This window comes from Entelurus aequoreus, linkage group LG09, assembly GCF_033978785.1.
Source record: "Entelurus aequoreus isolate RoL-2023_Sb linkage group LG09, RoL_Eaeq_v1.1, whole genome shotgun sequence".
NCBI lineage: Eukaryota > Metazoa > Chordata > Actinopteri > Syngnathiformes > Syngnathidae > Entelurus > Entelurus aequoreus.
The window spans coordinates 59934046-59952834 of NC_084739.1; the positions used below are offsets into that span (position 1 = coordinate 59934046).

Here is an 18789-nt window from a genome sequence, read left to right on the forward strand (position 1 = left end):
ACTAATACGGTACCAATTTTCGGTACTTGGGAATTGATACCCGTACACAACGGTACAAATTTTCAGTACTTCTGTGTGTGTGTTGATAAATATTGTTTTTGATACTACAATGTGACTTTTTATTACAACATTTAAAATGAGGTGACTATGATTACTGCTGTCCAGTTGCTATATCTTGTTTCATTATTACATTTCTGAGTCTCATTTGCAAGTATGATAATAAGTTGCAATTACAGTTGCAAGTACACAACCTTAGATGGCAGTAGTTTATAGTTTATGGGGATTTTAGTCCTTGGTGAATCTAGTCTTTTGTTGTGTCCTAAAAAGTGTTAATACTCAATCAATCAAAGTTTACTTATATAGCCCTGAATCACAAATGTCTCAAAGGGCTGCACAAGCCACAACAACATCCTCGGTTTAGATCCCACATCAGAGCAAGAAAAAACTCAACCCAATGGGCACAATAAGAAACCTTGAAAGGGACCGCATATGTGGGGACCACCTAACCCCCGGGTGACCGATGCAATGGATGCCGAGTGGATACGGTTAATAATGTGAGAGTCCAATCCATAGTGGGGCAAGCAGGGGATCCTTTTGCATGTAGACAAGTTGGGGCGACGAAACCTCACCGACTGATGCATAAGGAGTGGTTCACCCACGGTCCCGACTTTATATTGTGAAAGACCAGTCCACTGGGAGGCCAGCAGGGGATCATCTTGAATGGAGACAAGTCAGCAGCGCAGAGACGTCACCACCTAATGCAAAGAGGAGTGGTCCAGCCCGGGTCCCGACTTGGAACAGCTACCGCCTCCTCCGTGAGTGAGTTATGTATTATTCTACGAGAAATGCCATGTGTTCAGGAATTTTGCAGCCTGGCGCTGGTTAGTCCTAGCTTAACTGACTCCTCAATGTGGAGTAATGTGGATCTTAGTTGTAGTATTCCTTAGCAAATTTTGAGGTGTTGAAATCGCAATGTAGAATCGCTAATGCTAATCAGTAGCATGTCAATAGCAAAGCCTATGTACATTAGCATCAAGCTAGCGTATTTTTGGAAAAGTGGCATCTTTCTTTACTTACATTGGAGCGTTTATCGAGTTAATTTATTTGTTGGCATTGGAAATTGCAACATTACCTAAAAGTAGTTTTGCTCAGTCTGCTCTCAGTGCTGCTTGAGTGATTGCCAGGTGAGTCGTCAGCCGTGCAACCCAGGTAGCGTGATGGGGCACTGTTAGATTTTACGTGAATCTGTAGGACCGGCGGGATTCGGTCAGTGCCCCAAAAAAAAGTACCGCATTCGTTACCCATCACTAAAATAAACTAAGAATATCAACACTACAGTAGCATTGGCCACTAGAGGAGACCAAAACAGTCGGAGTGCGCGGTTCAGTATTGTGGCCACTGATTGGCTCAGCCTGAGGCAGCATTACTATATTTGGTTAAAAGAGTGCAAAGCTGGTGTTGTTCAAGTCTTGAGGGCTCCTCATGTTGAAAAACACACTTAGAAGATTACAGACATGTTTTAGCTACGAAAACATTTGATTTATAATTAATAATTTTGCGGAAATACATTTATTGCGGTCATATCTGGGAACAAATAACAGCGATAAAGGTGTGACAAATTTATGTACATCCTTTATTTAAGGTCAGTTATTTGATATTTAATTTAATACTTAAAATAATGTATACATTTTGTCACCATTTATTTTAAAGTGTGACATCCATTATCAGTCTACATTCCATTTCCTTTTACTCAAGTCACTATCATTCTTTTGATTGGCAAACATGACGATGTGGCATGTTACAAAAACAACTACACAGAGAGGGACAAAAAAAACTGTGTGAAAGCTGCCCAGGATGCATATCAGCCGAGAGGAATGGATGTAAAGTAATGTAATCCATAGTTGGTGTTTAAATAGTGATGAAGAGGAAAGTAGTTAGGGAGTAACATATCTGTTCATTAAAGCGTGTCAGACATGTCTGTTTAATGATTGAGAGGGATTATCACTCAGGATGTCAGTGAGCAAATGAGGGGCAGACATGGTCAGCTTTCTCTCATAGTGTAGTTTATACAATTGTTTCCTATTAAGTTCAAAAAACGGTTAGTAAATGTTTGGTGTATGAGCGCACGCCAATTGTACTCATTTAAGTTAAAACTGTGATAAACATTTGAGAACAGAATGATATGAGTGACCTAAAAAAGTGTGGATTCCTGTTTAAATAGTAATGAAGTGCAGCGAGCTCGAGCAGTAACGTGTATGTTCATTAGTGCGCACTTTAGTCACACATGCAAACCAACGAGCGAGCGAGAGGCAATCGCTGTGAACTTTCCATTTACCGCCCGTGTATCGTCTCCGTCTCAGCTGCTCTGTCGGTGTCTTGTCCTCCCCCGCCCGTCTCTCACCCATCTGAGCCTCTACATATTCATTTCCCCAAGCTCAAAGCAAAGCCATCGAGCTGTAACGCATGAACTGTGCGTAAATAAGTGAAGTAGAAGTCGGTGCAGGCGGCTGCGGCCGACCACAGACCACCAGACGCTGTGGGATGTGGGACGCAAATGCGAGGCCGGATAAATTAGTTAAACTGTGGTGGTTGAATGCGTCCGGCCATCACAGGGGTCTGAAAACTGGACGTAGGCATCAGGGACTCGTGATGGACTAAAATCATCACTACTTTCCTTTCTCTTACTACTGCACATGATTTTAATTGCTTCATGGCGCGCACACACAACAAAGTACTACCGTCTTAAGAGGTGGCGTGTCTGGTATGTGAGAGTAGGGTTGTGCTGGGGGTCATCAGAATAGCAGTCATGGAAGAAGCAATGAGATGTAAGGTACAGTATATATATATAACTAGAACAGAAATAATTATATGAGCCACAGGATGAATCCCTGAGGGACACTAGTTTAAAATACAGTTGTAACAAATATAGGGGGGCCTCAGGATGAAGCCTGAGGGACTGTGTTTTGAAAAAAAAAAGCAAATTCTGGGTAGAAGAAGGTTCGAAAAAACACAAGGACTGAGCCTTGAGGGACTCCAGATCAAAAGATAATTTGGTCTGTAAAGGGGTCATTGCAATAAAGACCACAAACTCCAGGAAAACCCTGAGGGACTCCAATGTGAAATGGAGAAGCCATTGGAGGAAATGCAGTATAGGAAAATTATAACACTGGTCTGAGGACTGAACCCTGAGGAACACTAGCATGGACAGGTTTAGAGTTCCATCACAATATAAAAGGTTATAAGTCATCTTCTTCGTAAACACTTACAGCCAGCATGAACTTGGCATCTTCTACTTTGTCCATCTCCAGGAGTTGTATGAACAAATCAGTAGCCGGTCTGTAACAGGCGAAGTGGTTGGCTAGCCGCTCAGCCATGGCGCTCACTGCAACACAACAGGAACATTTAGATAGATAGATAGATAGATAAGATAGATAAGATAGATTAGATAAGATAGATAAATAGATAGATAGATAGATAGATAGATAGATAGATAGATAGATAGATAGATAGATAGATAGATAGATAGATAGATAGATAGATAGATAGATAGATAGATAGATAGATAGATAGATAGATAGATAGATAGATAGATAGTACTTTGATTCCTTCAGGAGAGTTCCCTCAGGAAAATTAAAATTCCAGCAGCAGTGTACAGAATTGAGATCGAATTTAAAAAGTAAAAAGTAAATAATAGGGGTATAAATGGAAACAAAATAGAAAAAAATTACAATAAGAATAAAAATAAAAAGCAACAATGAGAATAAAAATATAACAGTAAAATAGGCAGTAGAGACCATGTTATGAAAAAGTATTGCACTCTTATTGTTTTAGGCAATGCTTTAGGCTATGTTCACACTGCAGGGTAGGATGTCCAATGTGGATTCTTTTTGTCAAATTAGATTTTTTTATGTAATCATTCACATTACAAAAAAATTGCGATGTTTAAAGTAAATGCAAACTGACCCGCCTGCAGAGATGACACGGAAGTAAACATTGCTCCACTCCAGTCAGTCTCAGTCCTGCCGCATTTATGGCAATTTCAAGGCTTTTGTGCAATTAAAGTCAACATTTTCTGAACCAAATCACTGCGCACAGAAGATATAAGAAGAAGGCAAGCATTTTGGCTCTTCCAGTTTGCGGAACATTTGCTTGGACGTCTGCTCAAAAGAGCGTGTGGGCGAGCATTTAAAGACAGGAGTGGTGGAACATTGACGTGAGTTCCTAAAACATTATTTTCGCCTGTTTTCTGCTCATGTGTCCACTTTATTTTGCAACAGTCTATTTTGGCGTAGAATTAAGACGTTCATCGCTATTCGATGACGTATTGGTCATCAGTCTCATTCGATACATGTCCTATTTATGTCCACATACGATAGCAGCCTGGGTCAGATTTGAAAAATACGGAAAAAATCCGATTTGGGCAAAAAAATCTGAATTGACCTGTAGAGCGAACAAGGTCTTACTGCGATGAATGAAGGCATTCGAGGAGTAATCAAAGCAATGTGAATGTTTCTTGATACATATGCATTGTGCGTATGTCTTACACTTATCGAGGGCTTTGTCGTTTTCTTCCATCAAAATCTTCCGGAACACAAAGACTATACTGGGGTTTTTGTTGTCTGGTCTGGTGTAAAGTTCTTCAAGCATCTCGACAGCTGACTCCAAATCATCGCTGAGGAGAAATTAGTTCATGTCAGAAACATACTCACTTTTTTGTACTTTGCTGGAACACTAAGCCTTGAAAAGAGAACGCTATGTGGATCTCACCCGACTCAATCTGGCAACCCGGCCTGGCCAGTACACTTAACTGTTCCTCCCCCTTCCACAGTCGCCATCGTGATGAATATTTAACCGGGGCCTACGTGCAAGTGTATGTGTGAGTGTCCAGAGGTGGGTGAACATATCTACCCTGATTGTTGCGACTGGGACCGTCTGAATAATTCAGCGGGGGGCCCCGCTAAATGTGGTTCTACGCTTTCCGGTCCCGATTGCTTCCCCACCCCGGCTCTTAACCAGTCAGCTTGACTCAGGCGCAGTGGGGACACATGTGTCAGGGCAGCTCAGAGCGCCGCTCCAAGAGGTCAGGGTTCAAGCTGACAGGGCCGCGGCGCGCGATGGCCAATCGGGCGTGAGGCCGTCTTGCTATTTTTTCCTCTTTCAGCAGCGCTACTGAGTTGACACGGGGACGCTGCCGCCGCCACCATTGCTTGGGCTTGGGGGGACAGCGCTAATGTGGCAAGTGGCGTGATGAAAGTTTGATGCACAATGTGTTTTATATTTTGTCTTCCGTTGTTTGAAGAGCGATGCAACGACAGTGGAGGATGGGTGTTTTCATGACATTAAAAGGAAACCATGAATAATCCTATTACTCCCATTTGTCCTGGACGTCCCGCTCACTTGCTAAGCTTTTATGTTAAGAGTGTGTCATTGTAAGTCTCGTCAGGCACTTGCCTGGCGGTATTGTTCTTTGTGTGATGCAACAGATAAAAAAGTAGTCCTTCCATTTTACCTTATAGTTTGCAAAGTAATGATTATTAATTTTAAAGTTTTGTTAATGCTAACAGTGCTTGGCACAGGTGTAACAGTACACCATAACCATGGTTAAGTATGTAGCTCGATTTCAAGGTCAATCATACAGTCATTTTGGATACAGTAATGCAAAACAAACTGCTTACATTTTGTTATTCAGTTCTAAAAACTAAATCAATAAAGTGGTACCTTAATTTAAGAGTGTTTTGAGATAAGAGTTGCCTCTATAGCTAATTGCTTTAAGTTGGCCTAGCGAATGCCATAGTGAACCCCGTAAGATCTGCCCACAACATCTGGTTTTACTTGTTAGTATTAACTTACAGCTAAAAATTGGACATAACTTTCTTTCCAACCATGAGTAGGAAGAAAGTGGGTGTGAAGAACAATGCAGATAAGAAGTGGATATATTAAAAAAAAAAAGAAAAATCATCAAAAACTTGACCGAATGTGCCGCCAAATATATATATATATATAAATATATAAAAATAATCCGTTTATGAGTGAGTATATCCGTTCGGCCACCGTGATCTACAAAATTTGCAGGCAGCATACCCCTTTCCCCTTCGAGCTGTCCTGGATGAACTGAAATTATTTTTCTAATCATTGTGGAACTTGCAAGCGTACTTCTTCTTACTCGTCGTCGCCATGTCTCTTATTCGTTCTTCTGCTTCGTCTCTGTTAAGTTTTTGGACATTACTACTTGCCGTTGTTTTGAAGCAATGCATGATGGGAATCCGGATGTTGTGTGTCAGTGTATTAACGTGCCGGCTGGAATAAACACACGCTGAGAAATAGCTCCGTGCCTGCCTACTTTATGGGTTATAGATAAACCTATGGAAAATGGAGACATATATAATAGTCTCTTTTTCAAGTGAGAGAGGACGCTAAAGGCAGTGCCTTTAAGGCACGCCCCCAATATTGTTGTCCGGGTGGAAATCAGGAGAAATTCGGGAGAATGGTTGCCCCGGTAGATTTTCGGAAGGGGCACTGAAATTCGGGAGTCTCCCGGGAAAATTGGGAGGGTTGGCAAGTATGCTTTAATGTCACAATAGAACCCTAACATTAACACTAGGCAGCCTTACTTCTTGATGTGAGCCAGGGCCATATTTTTGGTAAACACCATGCTGGACAGGTTGAGGCTTGTGCCGAGCTGCTCCATCAGCGAGCTCACTTCCTTAATTCCCTCCACGTCGCCTAGGCTGGCGAGGCTCTGGATCAGTCTGGTGACAGCAAGCGACGAGGGCACTTGGTTGTTCTGTAGCATGGACTTCAGGGTATCCAAAGCATCTGTGGTAGAGCATGAGATGTGGTGATGTTTGCCAAAAACAGGGGTGTCCAATTTATTACAAATTAGTGTAAAACCTTTTATGTAATTCATAAATATTGACAAGGGATGAAACGATATTGTAGATACCGCGGTATTGCAGTTTCAAAATCATCACAATAATGCGGTGACGTCTGACGATATGAAACGAAAATTAGTGAGTGTAGTTTTTTGCTGCCGCTTTTGCAATGGATGGTCTAAAAATAAACTACATTTCCCATAATACTCTGTCCAGCGTGGGACCAGAGGGCGGGACCGGAAGCTGGGGGCATGGAACTCAGTAAAGGGGAGAAAAGGAGGAAGCACGCGGGAAAACTGTGAGCCAAGTAGGTAAGAGGAATTGCTTTTTAAGGACATTTCATCAGAGTCCATCCATACCATTTTAAATTATGTTGCTAACAAACAAGGCAAACAAACCCTGGCGAAAACATAACCTTTGTCTCCAGCGTTTCCAGGGCGACATAGAGCAGGTCACAATGCACTGCCGCGAAAGGAAAGTGTGTGGACTCTGCACACCACGGGAAATATGAGGAGCTACTCGATAAACCATCACCCGGAAAAGATTTGAAGATTTGAAGGCAGCGAAGCTTAACATCAATTTTTGAGGTATTTACATTATGAAAAAGTAAAAATGTTTATAGTTGCTTGAAACAGTGGATGTTTCCGCACAATTCTTTGCACTTAAAAATACATGTTTGTAGTAATTAATATAGTAAGAACATTTTAGCATTATGTTTGTGTTGAAATTCAATATGTGTGTTTATCCTAAACATTCCTGCCACTTAATTTTACACACCATGGCATTTTTATAAATTTAAATTTAAAAAAAAAAAAAAAAACAATACCACAATAATATTGTACCGTGGTCCTAATACCGTGATAATATTGTACCATGAGAGTTTGATATTGTTACATCCCTAATAGGGTTGTCCTGATAGCAACAACACTAATCCCTAATAATGACTTATTTTTAGGGTATGTCGACGTCGAAATCACTGCACTTTGGCCTATAAATGGTGTGTGTGCGAATTCAACACTCACCTTTAGCCTGGCCTCTCTTGCTGAGTGTGACGACCCTTAAACTGTTGGCAATGTCACTCAGCTGGAAGTCTTGCACATCAGACATGGCACTGGAAAAGAGTTAAAAGGCCGCTTATACTTAAGATCAAGCCAAATGTTCTATTTGGGCCAAATATAAAAGGCAAAGCTTTTGAAACTGGGGCGACCGAGTTAATATCTTTGTGGTGTCTTAGAACTTTGCAACATTAGAAGGCTTTTGGGAAAGTAATCCTGCAGCGGACAAGCACACGAGACAATAGGCGATGCATGACTGACAGCATGTTTGAGCCTCTTACGTGACCCTGACAATAATACAGACATGAATCGCTTGATTGATGTCACAGTGCATGTGATGTCACAGCCTGTACATGTACACTATATCTGGCTCGGGTATTATTTTTGGAAAGGAACATTTTCTGTTCCCCCTCTTTCCTAATTCCTCCTTGGCCAGGTCTTTTTGCTACATTTCTTTGCTACTAAAACCTCAATCGCACTCCCCTTTTTTCCCAGTCATGCTGCAACCAGATTAATCCACATGTTCATTCAAGTATCAGGCGAGGCAGTCCTTATCGCCACGGCGACACCAGGGCCAAGCAGCACCTGGAAGCCACTTGGGACAGGGTGACAGGGATGCCAAGGCAGTGTGGATAAGAGCGAGATTCAAATAATTCTTATCAGGTGGGGGAACATCAAGAGGCTTTCACCTACTCTTGACGCACTTTCACTACTGAATTTCACATCCCGGTTTTTACTCCACGTCACACCCCCACCCGATCCCTTAATCTGACTGTAAGCGCCCCCGCTGCTCAATTCTGTCTGGATTACCTCATAACAAACAGACACACACGCACAAAGAATTAATGCCTATAGCGTCTTCATTAACCTCGCTCATGATTAAATCTAGTTCGCGTTCCCCCACTTAGCTCTTTTTATCTCCTTATTGCTCGCCAGTTTCATCTCGACTCTCCTCTCAGCTCATTTCACTTCTCAGTGAGAGTGCAGATAAAAACTGAGCTTTCATCGAGGCGGGGATGCCGTAAACCGGTTCAAACACAAGAGCGGAGATTCGGTTATCACTTGTACTGCACAGGTCTTAAAGCGATATGATTATTTCTCATAACATGAGAGACAGAATCATGTAGGCAGATAAAAACAAGGATTTTTTTCCCCTTTTCCCCCTACAAATTAGTTATAGCATTGCTCAGTAAGTGGTTGCTTGTTTTACTCTGAAGGACAAAGAAATCCATAAAACGGGAATAAAAAAAGATTGGTCGCCCTAAGCTTGGATCTTTTATACTAGAGATCGAACGATATGATACTGATTATTCTCAATCAATCAATCTTTATTCATAAAGTGCTTTTCATATATAAAAGAAAAGCAACACAAAATGCTTTATAGATTTAAAAACTATACCCTGATGACCCACACACACACTTATGCACTCATGACCAAATTAATGTTTGGATGAATACAGAGGAGCCAGGTGAGTAAACACTATCACAGAGCCATCTGCACCAGGATATCACCAGACCACGGCCACCAGGACGCTGACAGAATGCCTCCACAGCCATGGCCGATAACCTCTGATATTGTATCTGCTGATGTAGCTCTGATGTAGTTGTTCAAAAGAAGAAAAAAAAGACACAATCGATAAAAAGAGGCCGATACCGATATACGTCAAAATGCCAAATATTGGAACTGATAATCAGTCGATCCCTATTTTATACCCCCTCACATATCCTCTATCTTCCAGCATCACCATGTGTCAGGAATTAGAAGACGAATGAGCATCTTAAGAAGTTAAAATGTGTGTGTGTGTGTGGGGGGGGGGGGGCTGTGGGGGAGTCAAAATGCAATAATTGCAACTAGGATTGTTCGGCCTTGCTAGCACCAATTACTGCTTACATTTTTCATCGCAGCATATTTACTAACAAATAGATTTTTGCACTGTAAGTCCCCCAATGTTAAAATAAAAAACCTGGATGTGCACCAGAAATTTAATGGCTTCTTCTTTGTATCATGGTGCACTCTTGACAAATGTAAGTACTTTTTAACTGTATTCTGCTCACCAACAAAAGACGGACTACACTGTTAAGTGATTTTGGCTTTTAGTTTGATAGATTTTAGTCAAGTTGACAGAACAAATTGCCCATCACAACTAAGTAAGAAGTGTTATGACAACTTCAAGTAGAAAAAAAGCACGAAAACCCATAGTAAGTTAAGTTAACTTCAGAAAGTAGGTCAAGATGGGTCTCTTCCCTGATACGCATGCACTGTTGAACGTTCAAAATCTAACAAAATAAGTTCAACCAATATCTTTTTCAAATGGCAAGTAGTATCAAATTCATATTAAATTGGGGCGGCATGGCTAAGTGGCCATCTTGTAACCGATACCCGCCTGGAGAGCTCATATCAAGGTATCCCTGAGCAAGACACCAAAACCCCTACCTGCCGTGGTTAACGCCTTGCATGGCAGCTTCCGCCATCAGTAAGTGAATGTGTATGCGAATGTGATGTATAATGTTGATAGCTTTGGGTATCGTCTAAGGCAGGGGTCTCAAACTCAATTTATCTGGGGGCCACTGGATGCAGAGTCTGGGTGAGGTTGGGCAGCAAGAAAAGATTTCTTAAAATTTTTTTTTTTAAATGTCTATTTTTAATTTTCCACACAAAATCAAATCAAAGTATAAATGAACAAAATGAGAATTAAGTAAATAAATCAGTCATAAGTAATAATAATAATAATAATAATTTGATTTCTCCAGTCAGCAACAATGTATACACATACTTACTGGAATGTTATGAGCTAGGGAATATAAGAACTACACTACCCGGCATGCAACAGTAGTGACGAGCATGCGCGGTAGCCCCGGTGAAGGTTGTATGTCGCCATGTCGTCAGCTAGAATGTGGTTATGAGCAAGCTATGTGAGTAAACGTTGAGAACTCAGCCAACACGCCTCGTCTGCATTTATTACAATTACACAGACAACACGCTTACTATGTGAGAAGTAACAATAAATACATCTATGAACTTGAACATGGCTTCTCTTGCCTACTTCTTGCAGCTAGACACCTGGCAGCGCTTCCTCTCGCATAGCGGAGCTGGGGAGGGGCTCGCCGTGGAGTTTACAGTTACGGTAGCACAATTAGTCCCGAACGGGCTAACATCACGACTGACGTGTTACACGTCCGATTCGCCCAGCGACTCTGTCGTAGTATCAGCGCTGGGGTCCAGTGCACCACAGTTTTGTATTGTCGCTCGGTCCTTCGGCGGAGTGCTTCGGAAGCTACCGGACCGCTCGTATCCCCGGCCTGGACTGTTTACAGAGAGAGCGAGCAGGCGGGCGAGCGAGTGAGGGAGGGAGGAGGAGCGCGTGCGGCAAAACGTTTCTCTGCTTGCATTACGCAAGCAGAGAATGTATGTTCAGCCCTCGAGAGCCATATACTATACCGTGATTGGTAGATTCCTTCAGCTCCGCACACAACGCTGTCAAGCACCATTCATATAAAACTTGCGGGCCGCACTAACATTAAACTTTCATATTAACGTGGGGGCAGCAAAATAACGTCTCACGGGCCGCAATTGGCCTGCGGGCCGCGTGTTTGAGACCCCTGGTCTAAGGTATAGTGAAGCGCTACATAAATACAGACCATTTACCATGTTGAGCCAACTTGATTTACAGTTGCAGGAACTTGATAAAATAAATTCAAACAACTTTTAAAGTTATCTCAATATTTTCACGTTTATCTTACTTGATACAAGAAGTTGAGTCAACAGACTGAACGTTGCATCAACTCTTGTTTTGAAGTGCAATATGCTTGACACTATAAGTTGACTCAAGTAATCTTGTTGCTTTGCTGAGTTAAGTTGAGTCAACATTTTTTTTTTTTTTTTTTTTACAGCATAAGAAAATTGTTTTAACTAAAGAGAGGCCAGTTCTTTTTTTGCTCAGCAACCAAATCAAGAAGTAAACTTTCTGGTCTAGTGATACTTACATGTCTCTGACCACCATTGCGTCCTCCAAGGATCCTTCGCCCAGAAGGGCACGAATCAAGTAATCGTAGCAGAGGGGGCCCACAGCAACACCATTTTTGTTTGATTCCTTCAGCATCGCAAAGGCCGCTGAAATCATAATTATATTCATTGTCATGAGCAATATGATATATTTTTATGTCAAATTTAATTATGCATTTTATTTCTATGACTTTACTTTGCTGATTGGCTAAAATAAATGCAGTGTTCAACATACATTCATATGTGATGGCCTACCACAAACAGATTTGGCGCGACCTGTTCGCCCTCGCACATATACACATCATAATGGGCCTGTCTGTAAATGTAGATTGTCGTTACAACTCCGTACAGTAGATGGCATTATATATCTGGTGATCTCAGAAGTGGTCAAGATGGAAGAGGAGAGCTACATGATCAAGGCTGTGGGCCAACAGCAGCAAGGGAGATGGACCAATTGGGAGGCCGTTGTCAACAGAGTTGTTACGTGGGCAGACATGTGGAAGATGCCCCAGGCGAGGTTAAGTTTCCTCATCAGGGCCACGTACGATACCCTCCCCAGTCCCGGGAACTTGCATGTGTGGTACGGGGCAGAGGTGACCTGCCAGCTCTGTGACTCCCAGAACCCAAGCTTGCATCATATTCTTTCTGGCTGCAAGGTGGCTTTGTCGCAGGGCCGGCATAGATGGCGGCACGACCGCGTCCTGCTGAAGCTAGCTGAAATCCTGGAGGCACGCAGAGTGGAAGCAAATGGGGCCAGTCCGGGAACAGTTGAGCGGTTGATTAAGTTTGTCAAGCAAGGTGGCCAGCCTCAGAGCAGCAGCAAGAGCATCCAGTCCCTCCTGTCTGCTGGCGTAGAATGGAACATGAGGGCCGATCTAGATGGTCAGTTGAAGTTCCCTCAAGAGATCACAACAACCTTGTTACGCCCAGACATTGTCCTATGGTCCACATCTACTAAAACTGTCATCATGGTAGAATTAACGGTACCATTGGAAGAGGGAATGGAGGCTGCCTTTGAAAGAAAGAGGGACAAGTACTCAGAGCTGGCAAGCGAGTGTGCACAAGCAGGATGGAGGCCCTTCACCTATCCAGTAGAAGTTGGCTGTAGAGGCTACACTGGAGCATCCACCCAGCGGCTCCTAAAGTCCCTCGGGATCAAAGGCTCCAATCTAAAGAAGGCCCTCAAATCCCTGGCAGAGGAGGCAGAACAAGGGAGCTTCTGGTTGTGGCTCAGAAGAAATGACAAGGCGTGGGGAAAGCAAGGCGCGTAGAAAGGGGGCAGTAGGGAGGCTTCCCTGCTGCCATGTTATGTTATGCGGTCAGGCCCACGCTTGACTCAGGGAGATGGACGTCCCTACCATGCATAGTCCCTTGGGACTCATTCCATATACACAACAGCAATAACACCGGGGTTAGAATGTGGGTACAGTATGGATCCTCTAGCTGACTGCAGGGGGCGGCAGGGAGACGTCCCTGTCGCTGCTCCACCACCCAGAGATGTTCCGGGATTAAAGGAGCGAAACATCCGTGAAGGGTGGCTCCCGGCTGATGACCCTGCAGCCAGCACCACACGGCACTGTCGGAAGTGCGTCAGGCAGTAATGCCCTGCAAGTGATAACTTGTGCTTATATCTGCCACCTGAGACGGTCTGTACAAGAATAAGACGACAAAAGGGTCTGTGTTTTTAACTTAGCGACTTGTTTTGGTCTCTTAGGACAATTTTGGACGGCGTGGCTCGTGTGGTAGAGCAGTCGTGCCAGCAACCTGAGGGTTCCAGGTTTGATCCCAGCTCCCGACAGCCTAGTCATGTCCATTGTGTCGTTGGGATAGACACTTCACTCTTGCTCCTGATGGGTCATGGTTAGGGCCTTGCATGGCAGTTCCTGCCATCTGTGTGTGTGTGAATGGGTGAATGTGGAAATAGTGTCAAAGCGCTTTGAGTACTTTGAAGGTAAAATAGCGCTATAAAAGTGTAATTAATTTACCATTTTACATTTAATTTCAGACATTCAATCACGGGGCTCTCAGACTCAATTTACTTAAAATAGGAGTCACGGTGAGGCTGGTATTTTGTGTGTACGTGTTTGTATGAGAGTGAATTGGTGATTTCCTATGATAATCAGGCTTTATCGCAGGCTGTACCGTATCTTTACATGCTCATCATGTTTGGCAAACTTCCCTCTTCAATTTGGTATTTAATCAATATGCAGATTAAATCATATAATTTACTAGTAGTTACTAGATATTTTCATATACGCTTCTGCTTTGGAAGACTTTGTATCTGTAAGTAATAAGCAATTATAATAATTTGATGATTTGTTTATATTGAGAAATTTCATATTTTAGACTGCAATATTGTTTAATTAAAGGGGCTGTTTGCAACATTTACACAGATGTCTAGAGGGTGCTAACTTTCCAATGTTATATCCCACCCTCTTACAGTTTCTATGACGTAATGACTTAACTACGTACATACTGTACATAACACATGCACGCTCATTAGCTTTGGTTGTTGTTGGCTAATGACATAAATTTGGATAGTTAGCGTTAGCTGTCATTGAATGTACCGTATTTTTCGGATTCTAAGTCGTAGATTTTTTCATAGTTTGGCCGTGGGTGCGACATATACTCCAGAGCGACTTGTGTGAAATTATTAACACATTACCATAAAATATCAAATAATATTATTTATCTCATTCGCGTAAGAGACGAAGCAAATGGCAGCCATCGTCACTCACACGTCAACCAATAAGAATTCGGCGGGGGAGGGTCATGGCAGAAGTGCATTGTGGGTCATGGTATGCTAACTGCTATATGTTATACGCTACTACCGTAGCTATTAAAATGGATCACATCAACATTGGCGGTAACTTATAAAAACTGAGAAGGGCTGAACTAAAATGGCACCGAAAAGGAAATCATATACTGCAGATTACAAGCTGGACGTAGTGAAATATGCAACAGAGAACGGCGATCGAGCAGCAGAAAGAAAGGACATACCAGAGGCGACACCGGGGAGGAAGATTTCATCGGATTTAGCGATCGGGAGTGACAGATTGTTTGGTAAACGTATAGCATGTTCTACATGTTATAGTTATTTGAATGACTCTTGCCATGATGTGTTGCGTAACATACCAGGCACGTTCTCAGTTGGTTATTTGTGCGTCATATGGCGTACACTTATTCAGCCTGTTGTTCACTATTCTTTATTTTAAATTGCCTTTCAAATGTCTATTCTTGGTGTTGGATTTTATCAAATACATTTCCTCTAAAAATGCGACTTATACTCCAGTCCGACGTATATATGTTTTTTTCCTTCTATATTGTGCATTTTTGGCCGGTGCGACGTATACTCCGGAGCGACTTATAGTCCGAAAAATACGGTATATTCTATCATAACGATAACATGTCTGCAAATTGTTGGTTCCATCCATCCATTTTCTACCGCTTATTCCCTTCTGGGTCGCGGGGGGCGCTGGAGCCTATCTCAGCTACAATCGGGCGGAAGGCGGGGTACACCCTGGACAAGTCGCCACCTCATCGCAGGGCCAACACAGATAGACAGACAACATTCACACTCACATTCCCATACTCCCATACTAGGGCCAATTTTAGTGTTGCCAATCAACCTATCCCCAAGTGCATGTCTTTGGAGGTGGGAGGAAGCCGGAGTACCCGAAAGGAACCCACGCAGTCACGAGGAGAACATGCACACTCCACACAGAAAGATCCCGAGGCCGGGATTGAACTCACGACTACTCAGGACCTTCGTATTGTGAGGCAGACGCACTAACCCCTCTTCCACCGTGCTGCCCACAAATTGTTGGTTGCTTCTCTTAAACTGAGCATACGCATTGACGAGACAGGGTGAGCGACAGCCGTAAACTTTATTCGAGCCGGTAAAAAAATGTTTTAGTTTACACAAGCTTAGTAATTGTGAAAAATATAGACAGTTTGAAAACAAATATGTTCTGTTAAATCACTAATGGTAATATACATAGCCAATGGTGTTCTTGTTTTTTGATTCAAAAATGTAACTCTGACCAAGTTGCAAACAGCCCCTTTATGGACACTTATTACATATGTCTAGCTTGTGTCCTATTGTGTGCTTAGCTGTTGGGTAGCTGCCAGCAGCTCCTAGTAGCCTATAGCCTGATATGTTTACCTTTTATAAAGAACTTGAGTAAAATACAAAAAAAGATCAAACTTGGGTGCTTATTGGAGGACATTTCGATGTTTACTGGCTGTCCAGCTTTGCACAATTAAACGCACTGCAGGACTGCTTGTATCGGTGCGCTTATGTCAGTGATATTAGATGCAAGCCGATATAATCTGATGCTTTTTTTGTCCGGATATCGGACCGATATCTGCTATTAATATGGGCTTTGGACACCCCAGTTCTGCTGCCTCATAGTGGGCTAGGGTGTGTTGATGTTGACTGTAGTTCATTTCACCATTTTGACAGCTTACACAGTAACATTGAATAAAAAGGAACATTATAAATTGCCATATAACCGATTACATCTTCATTCATTGTGATTGGAAATGGGGCTGACTGCATCTTACCTTTGGCGTTTCCCTTCTTGCAGAGGCTGATCATTTGCATTTGGTACTCGGAACCGTTTTTGGTATTTTTGAGGGAGGGTGCTGCTGGTTTGGCAGGCTGTGACTGTGTGTCGTTGGCCTCTCGCTCGTACTGTAAAAAAGTCTGGAAAGAAAACACACACACAAGATCAAACACAAGCTGATGTTTCCAACACAACACTGCAACACTCGCAGGGCTCTAACAAGTCGCTGCACATATTCAACTTGTGTGTGTGGGAGAGATGCACTGTGGCCAGGCCAGGGCCCCAACATGATGCTCGCTCACCCGTGTAGCTGTGAGGGGAGGGGTTAAGCTGTATTGGCTGGGGGCAAATTAGGGCGGACACCCGGGGGGGTATACAGAGAAGTGTACATGTTAAGAGAGTGGGAGCGCGGACTTCGACTGGAATGCCCCTGGGGTCACCTAGTTCATCGCTCGGGGCAACGCCGGTCACTTCCTCTCTCGTCAAGGCTTGGGGCTCACATGTGTGCGCCGATGCTGGTGAGGAGGGGGCGTTTTAAAGCAATTCACTGCGAATTTGTTGTCCTAAATCTTAAAGATGTTGTCTTTAAGTCAGCTTTCATACAAGAGCATGCAAGTATCTAGGCAGCAGTGGCCATATGGTGGCATTTAGCTGCTGACTTAATTAATTGGGCATTAAAGATTTCCACACAGCATCTAGCTGTAATTCCTAGCACCAGTCAGCTGCTCTGATTGACCACACTGGAGATAGCAGCTGCAATCCTGTTTGCTCGGCATGTAATGAACAGAGGCTTAACGGTGGAGTGTGGCGGGGGCAGCCATCAGCCCATAAGAGTATTTTTATTTCATTTAAAGGGAGGCTTTTTTTATACATACAAGAGGGGGTGAGGTCAATAAGCTCTTCAAGTGATCCAGATTGATGGGCTGAAATTGTTGGATATTTAAATGAATAATTATGACAAGTGTTGGAATGGGGTGATAGCTGATAGTCTGTTCTTCTATCAGGAAGACAAATTACATTTGTAAAGCATACAAAAGCATAGTACCAAAGTGGTATTGTTTATTAGCATGATTACGCTAAAACTACATGACCACTTCCCCACCTTAGTTTACAGCTGTGTTTCAATAGGTCAACTTGCTCTACAAACTCTACCAAGCGTGAGGAAGACTCTTCTGATGGTAGTACAATCAAAGATAAGAAAAGTGAAGCACCCAGAAAAGGAAGAAATGCCGATCAACATTAGCTGCATACCCGGCCCAAGCCGCTCAAACGCCGGGACCATCATCAAGGGTCAAGATGGTATCTTTGAACATTTGAAAGGATCTGCTCCTATGAAATGCACATTGATAACTTAGCACTCATTGCGACTTCCCTCACTTAATAACCCTTTCTCTTACTTTGTATTGCTTGTATTCCGACAAATGATTTCTTCCCAGAAGTGAAAAACCGTGGTGGTCACCAAGCTAAGATGGCTGTTGCACAGCAAGCAGCGCACGCACTGAGTACACAAGGGGTCTAGATATTCTTGCATAAAAGCAGAAATGAGTAAAAAAATCTAACTATGCAATTGAATGGAATAGATTTTTATCAAAAAAAATGTTTGCATAGTGATAAAGTATTATTTGTCGGTGCTTTTCCCAAACATATCAGAATCAGAATCAAAAATACTTTATTAATCCCAGAGGGTAAATAAAGAAAATAAATAAATTGGTCTAAGCCTGGGCCCCTGGAGAGGGGGTCCAGACTGAGGCCAAGGGAAAAAACAACTCATAGCCATAGCACACATCCCTCTTACATGTAAGAGGGAAACATCAAATAACACAAAGGACATTAAAGACTTTAAAAGAGCAGAGCTGATGCAACCAGCCACTTCTACATACAGCTATGAATAAAAAGTAAAATAAACATATTCACTGTGGTGGCCTCTGCGGTGTTCCACACGATTGTCTGCTGGGGTGGAGGGAGCATGGCCAGAGACAGGAGCAGACCCAACAAAGCAACCAAGAGAGCCGACTCCACTCTCCGGCTCCCCGGGAGGCAGATCCAGAAGTCCACAAAAAAGCATCGCAGAAGTCACGAAAGTGCCACCCCTTGTCACACAGTCCCAAAGGGTCCCGAACCAAAAGGCAAAAAAATATATATATATATATATATAATATATATATATATATATATATATATATATATATATATATGTATATATATATATATATATATATATATATATATATATATATATAATAACACATGAAAACAAGAGGGAAAAACAAAAGGATGACACAAGAGCACAG

General features: G+C 42.6%; 1 protein-coding gene across 4 annotated transcripts in view; it reads right to left on the bottom strand.

The window, feature by feature from the left end:
* lrpprc (leucine-rich pentatricopeptide repeat containing) overlaps positions 1–18789 on the bottom strand; it is a 173955-nt gene that overhangs the window by 22607 nt on the left and 132559 nt on the right. For 3 of the 4 annotated variants that reach the window (XM_062059048.1, XM_062059047.1, XM_062059049.1), the window contains 6 exons: positions 16497–16638; positions 11912–12038; positions 7895–7983; positions 6612–6816; positions 4545–4672; positions 3267–3382 (listed from right to left, as the gene is read on the bottom strand). In XM_062059048.1, the coding sequence (XP_061915032.1) occupies positions 3267–3382; positions 4545–4672; positions 6612–6816; positions 7895–7983; positions 11912–12038; positions 16497–16638 (807 nt within the window). The remainder of the gene's footprint in view (positions 1–3266; positions 3383–4544; positions 4673–6611; positions 6817–7894; positions 7984–11911; positions 12039–16496; positions 16639–18789) is intronic. The other variant, XR_009827284.1, reaches the window with a different exon arrangement.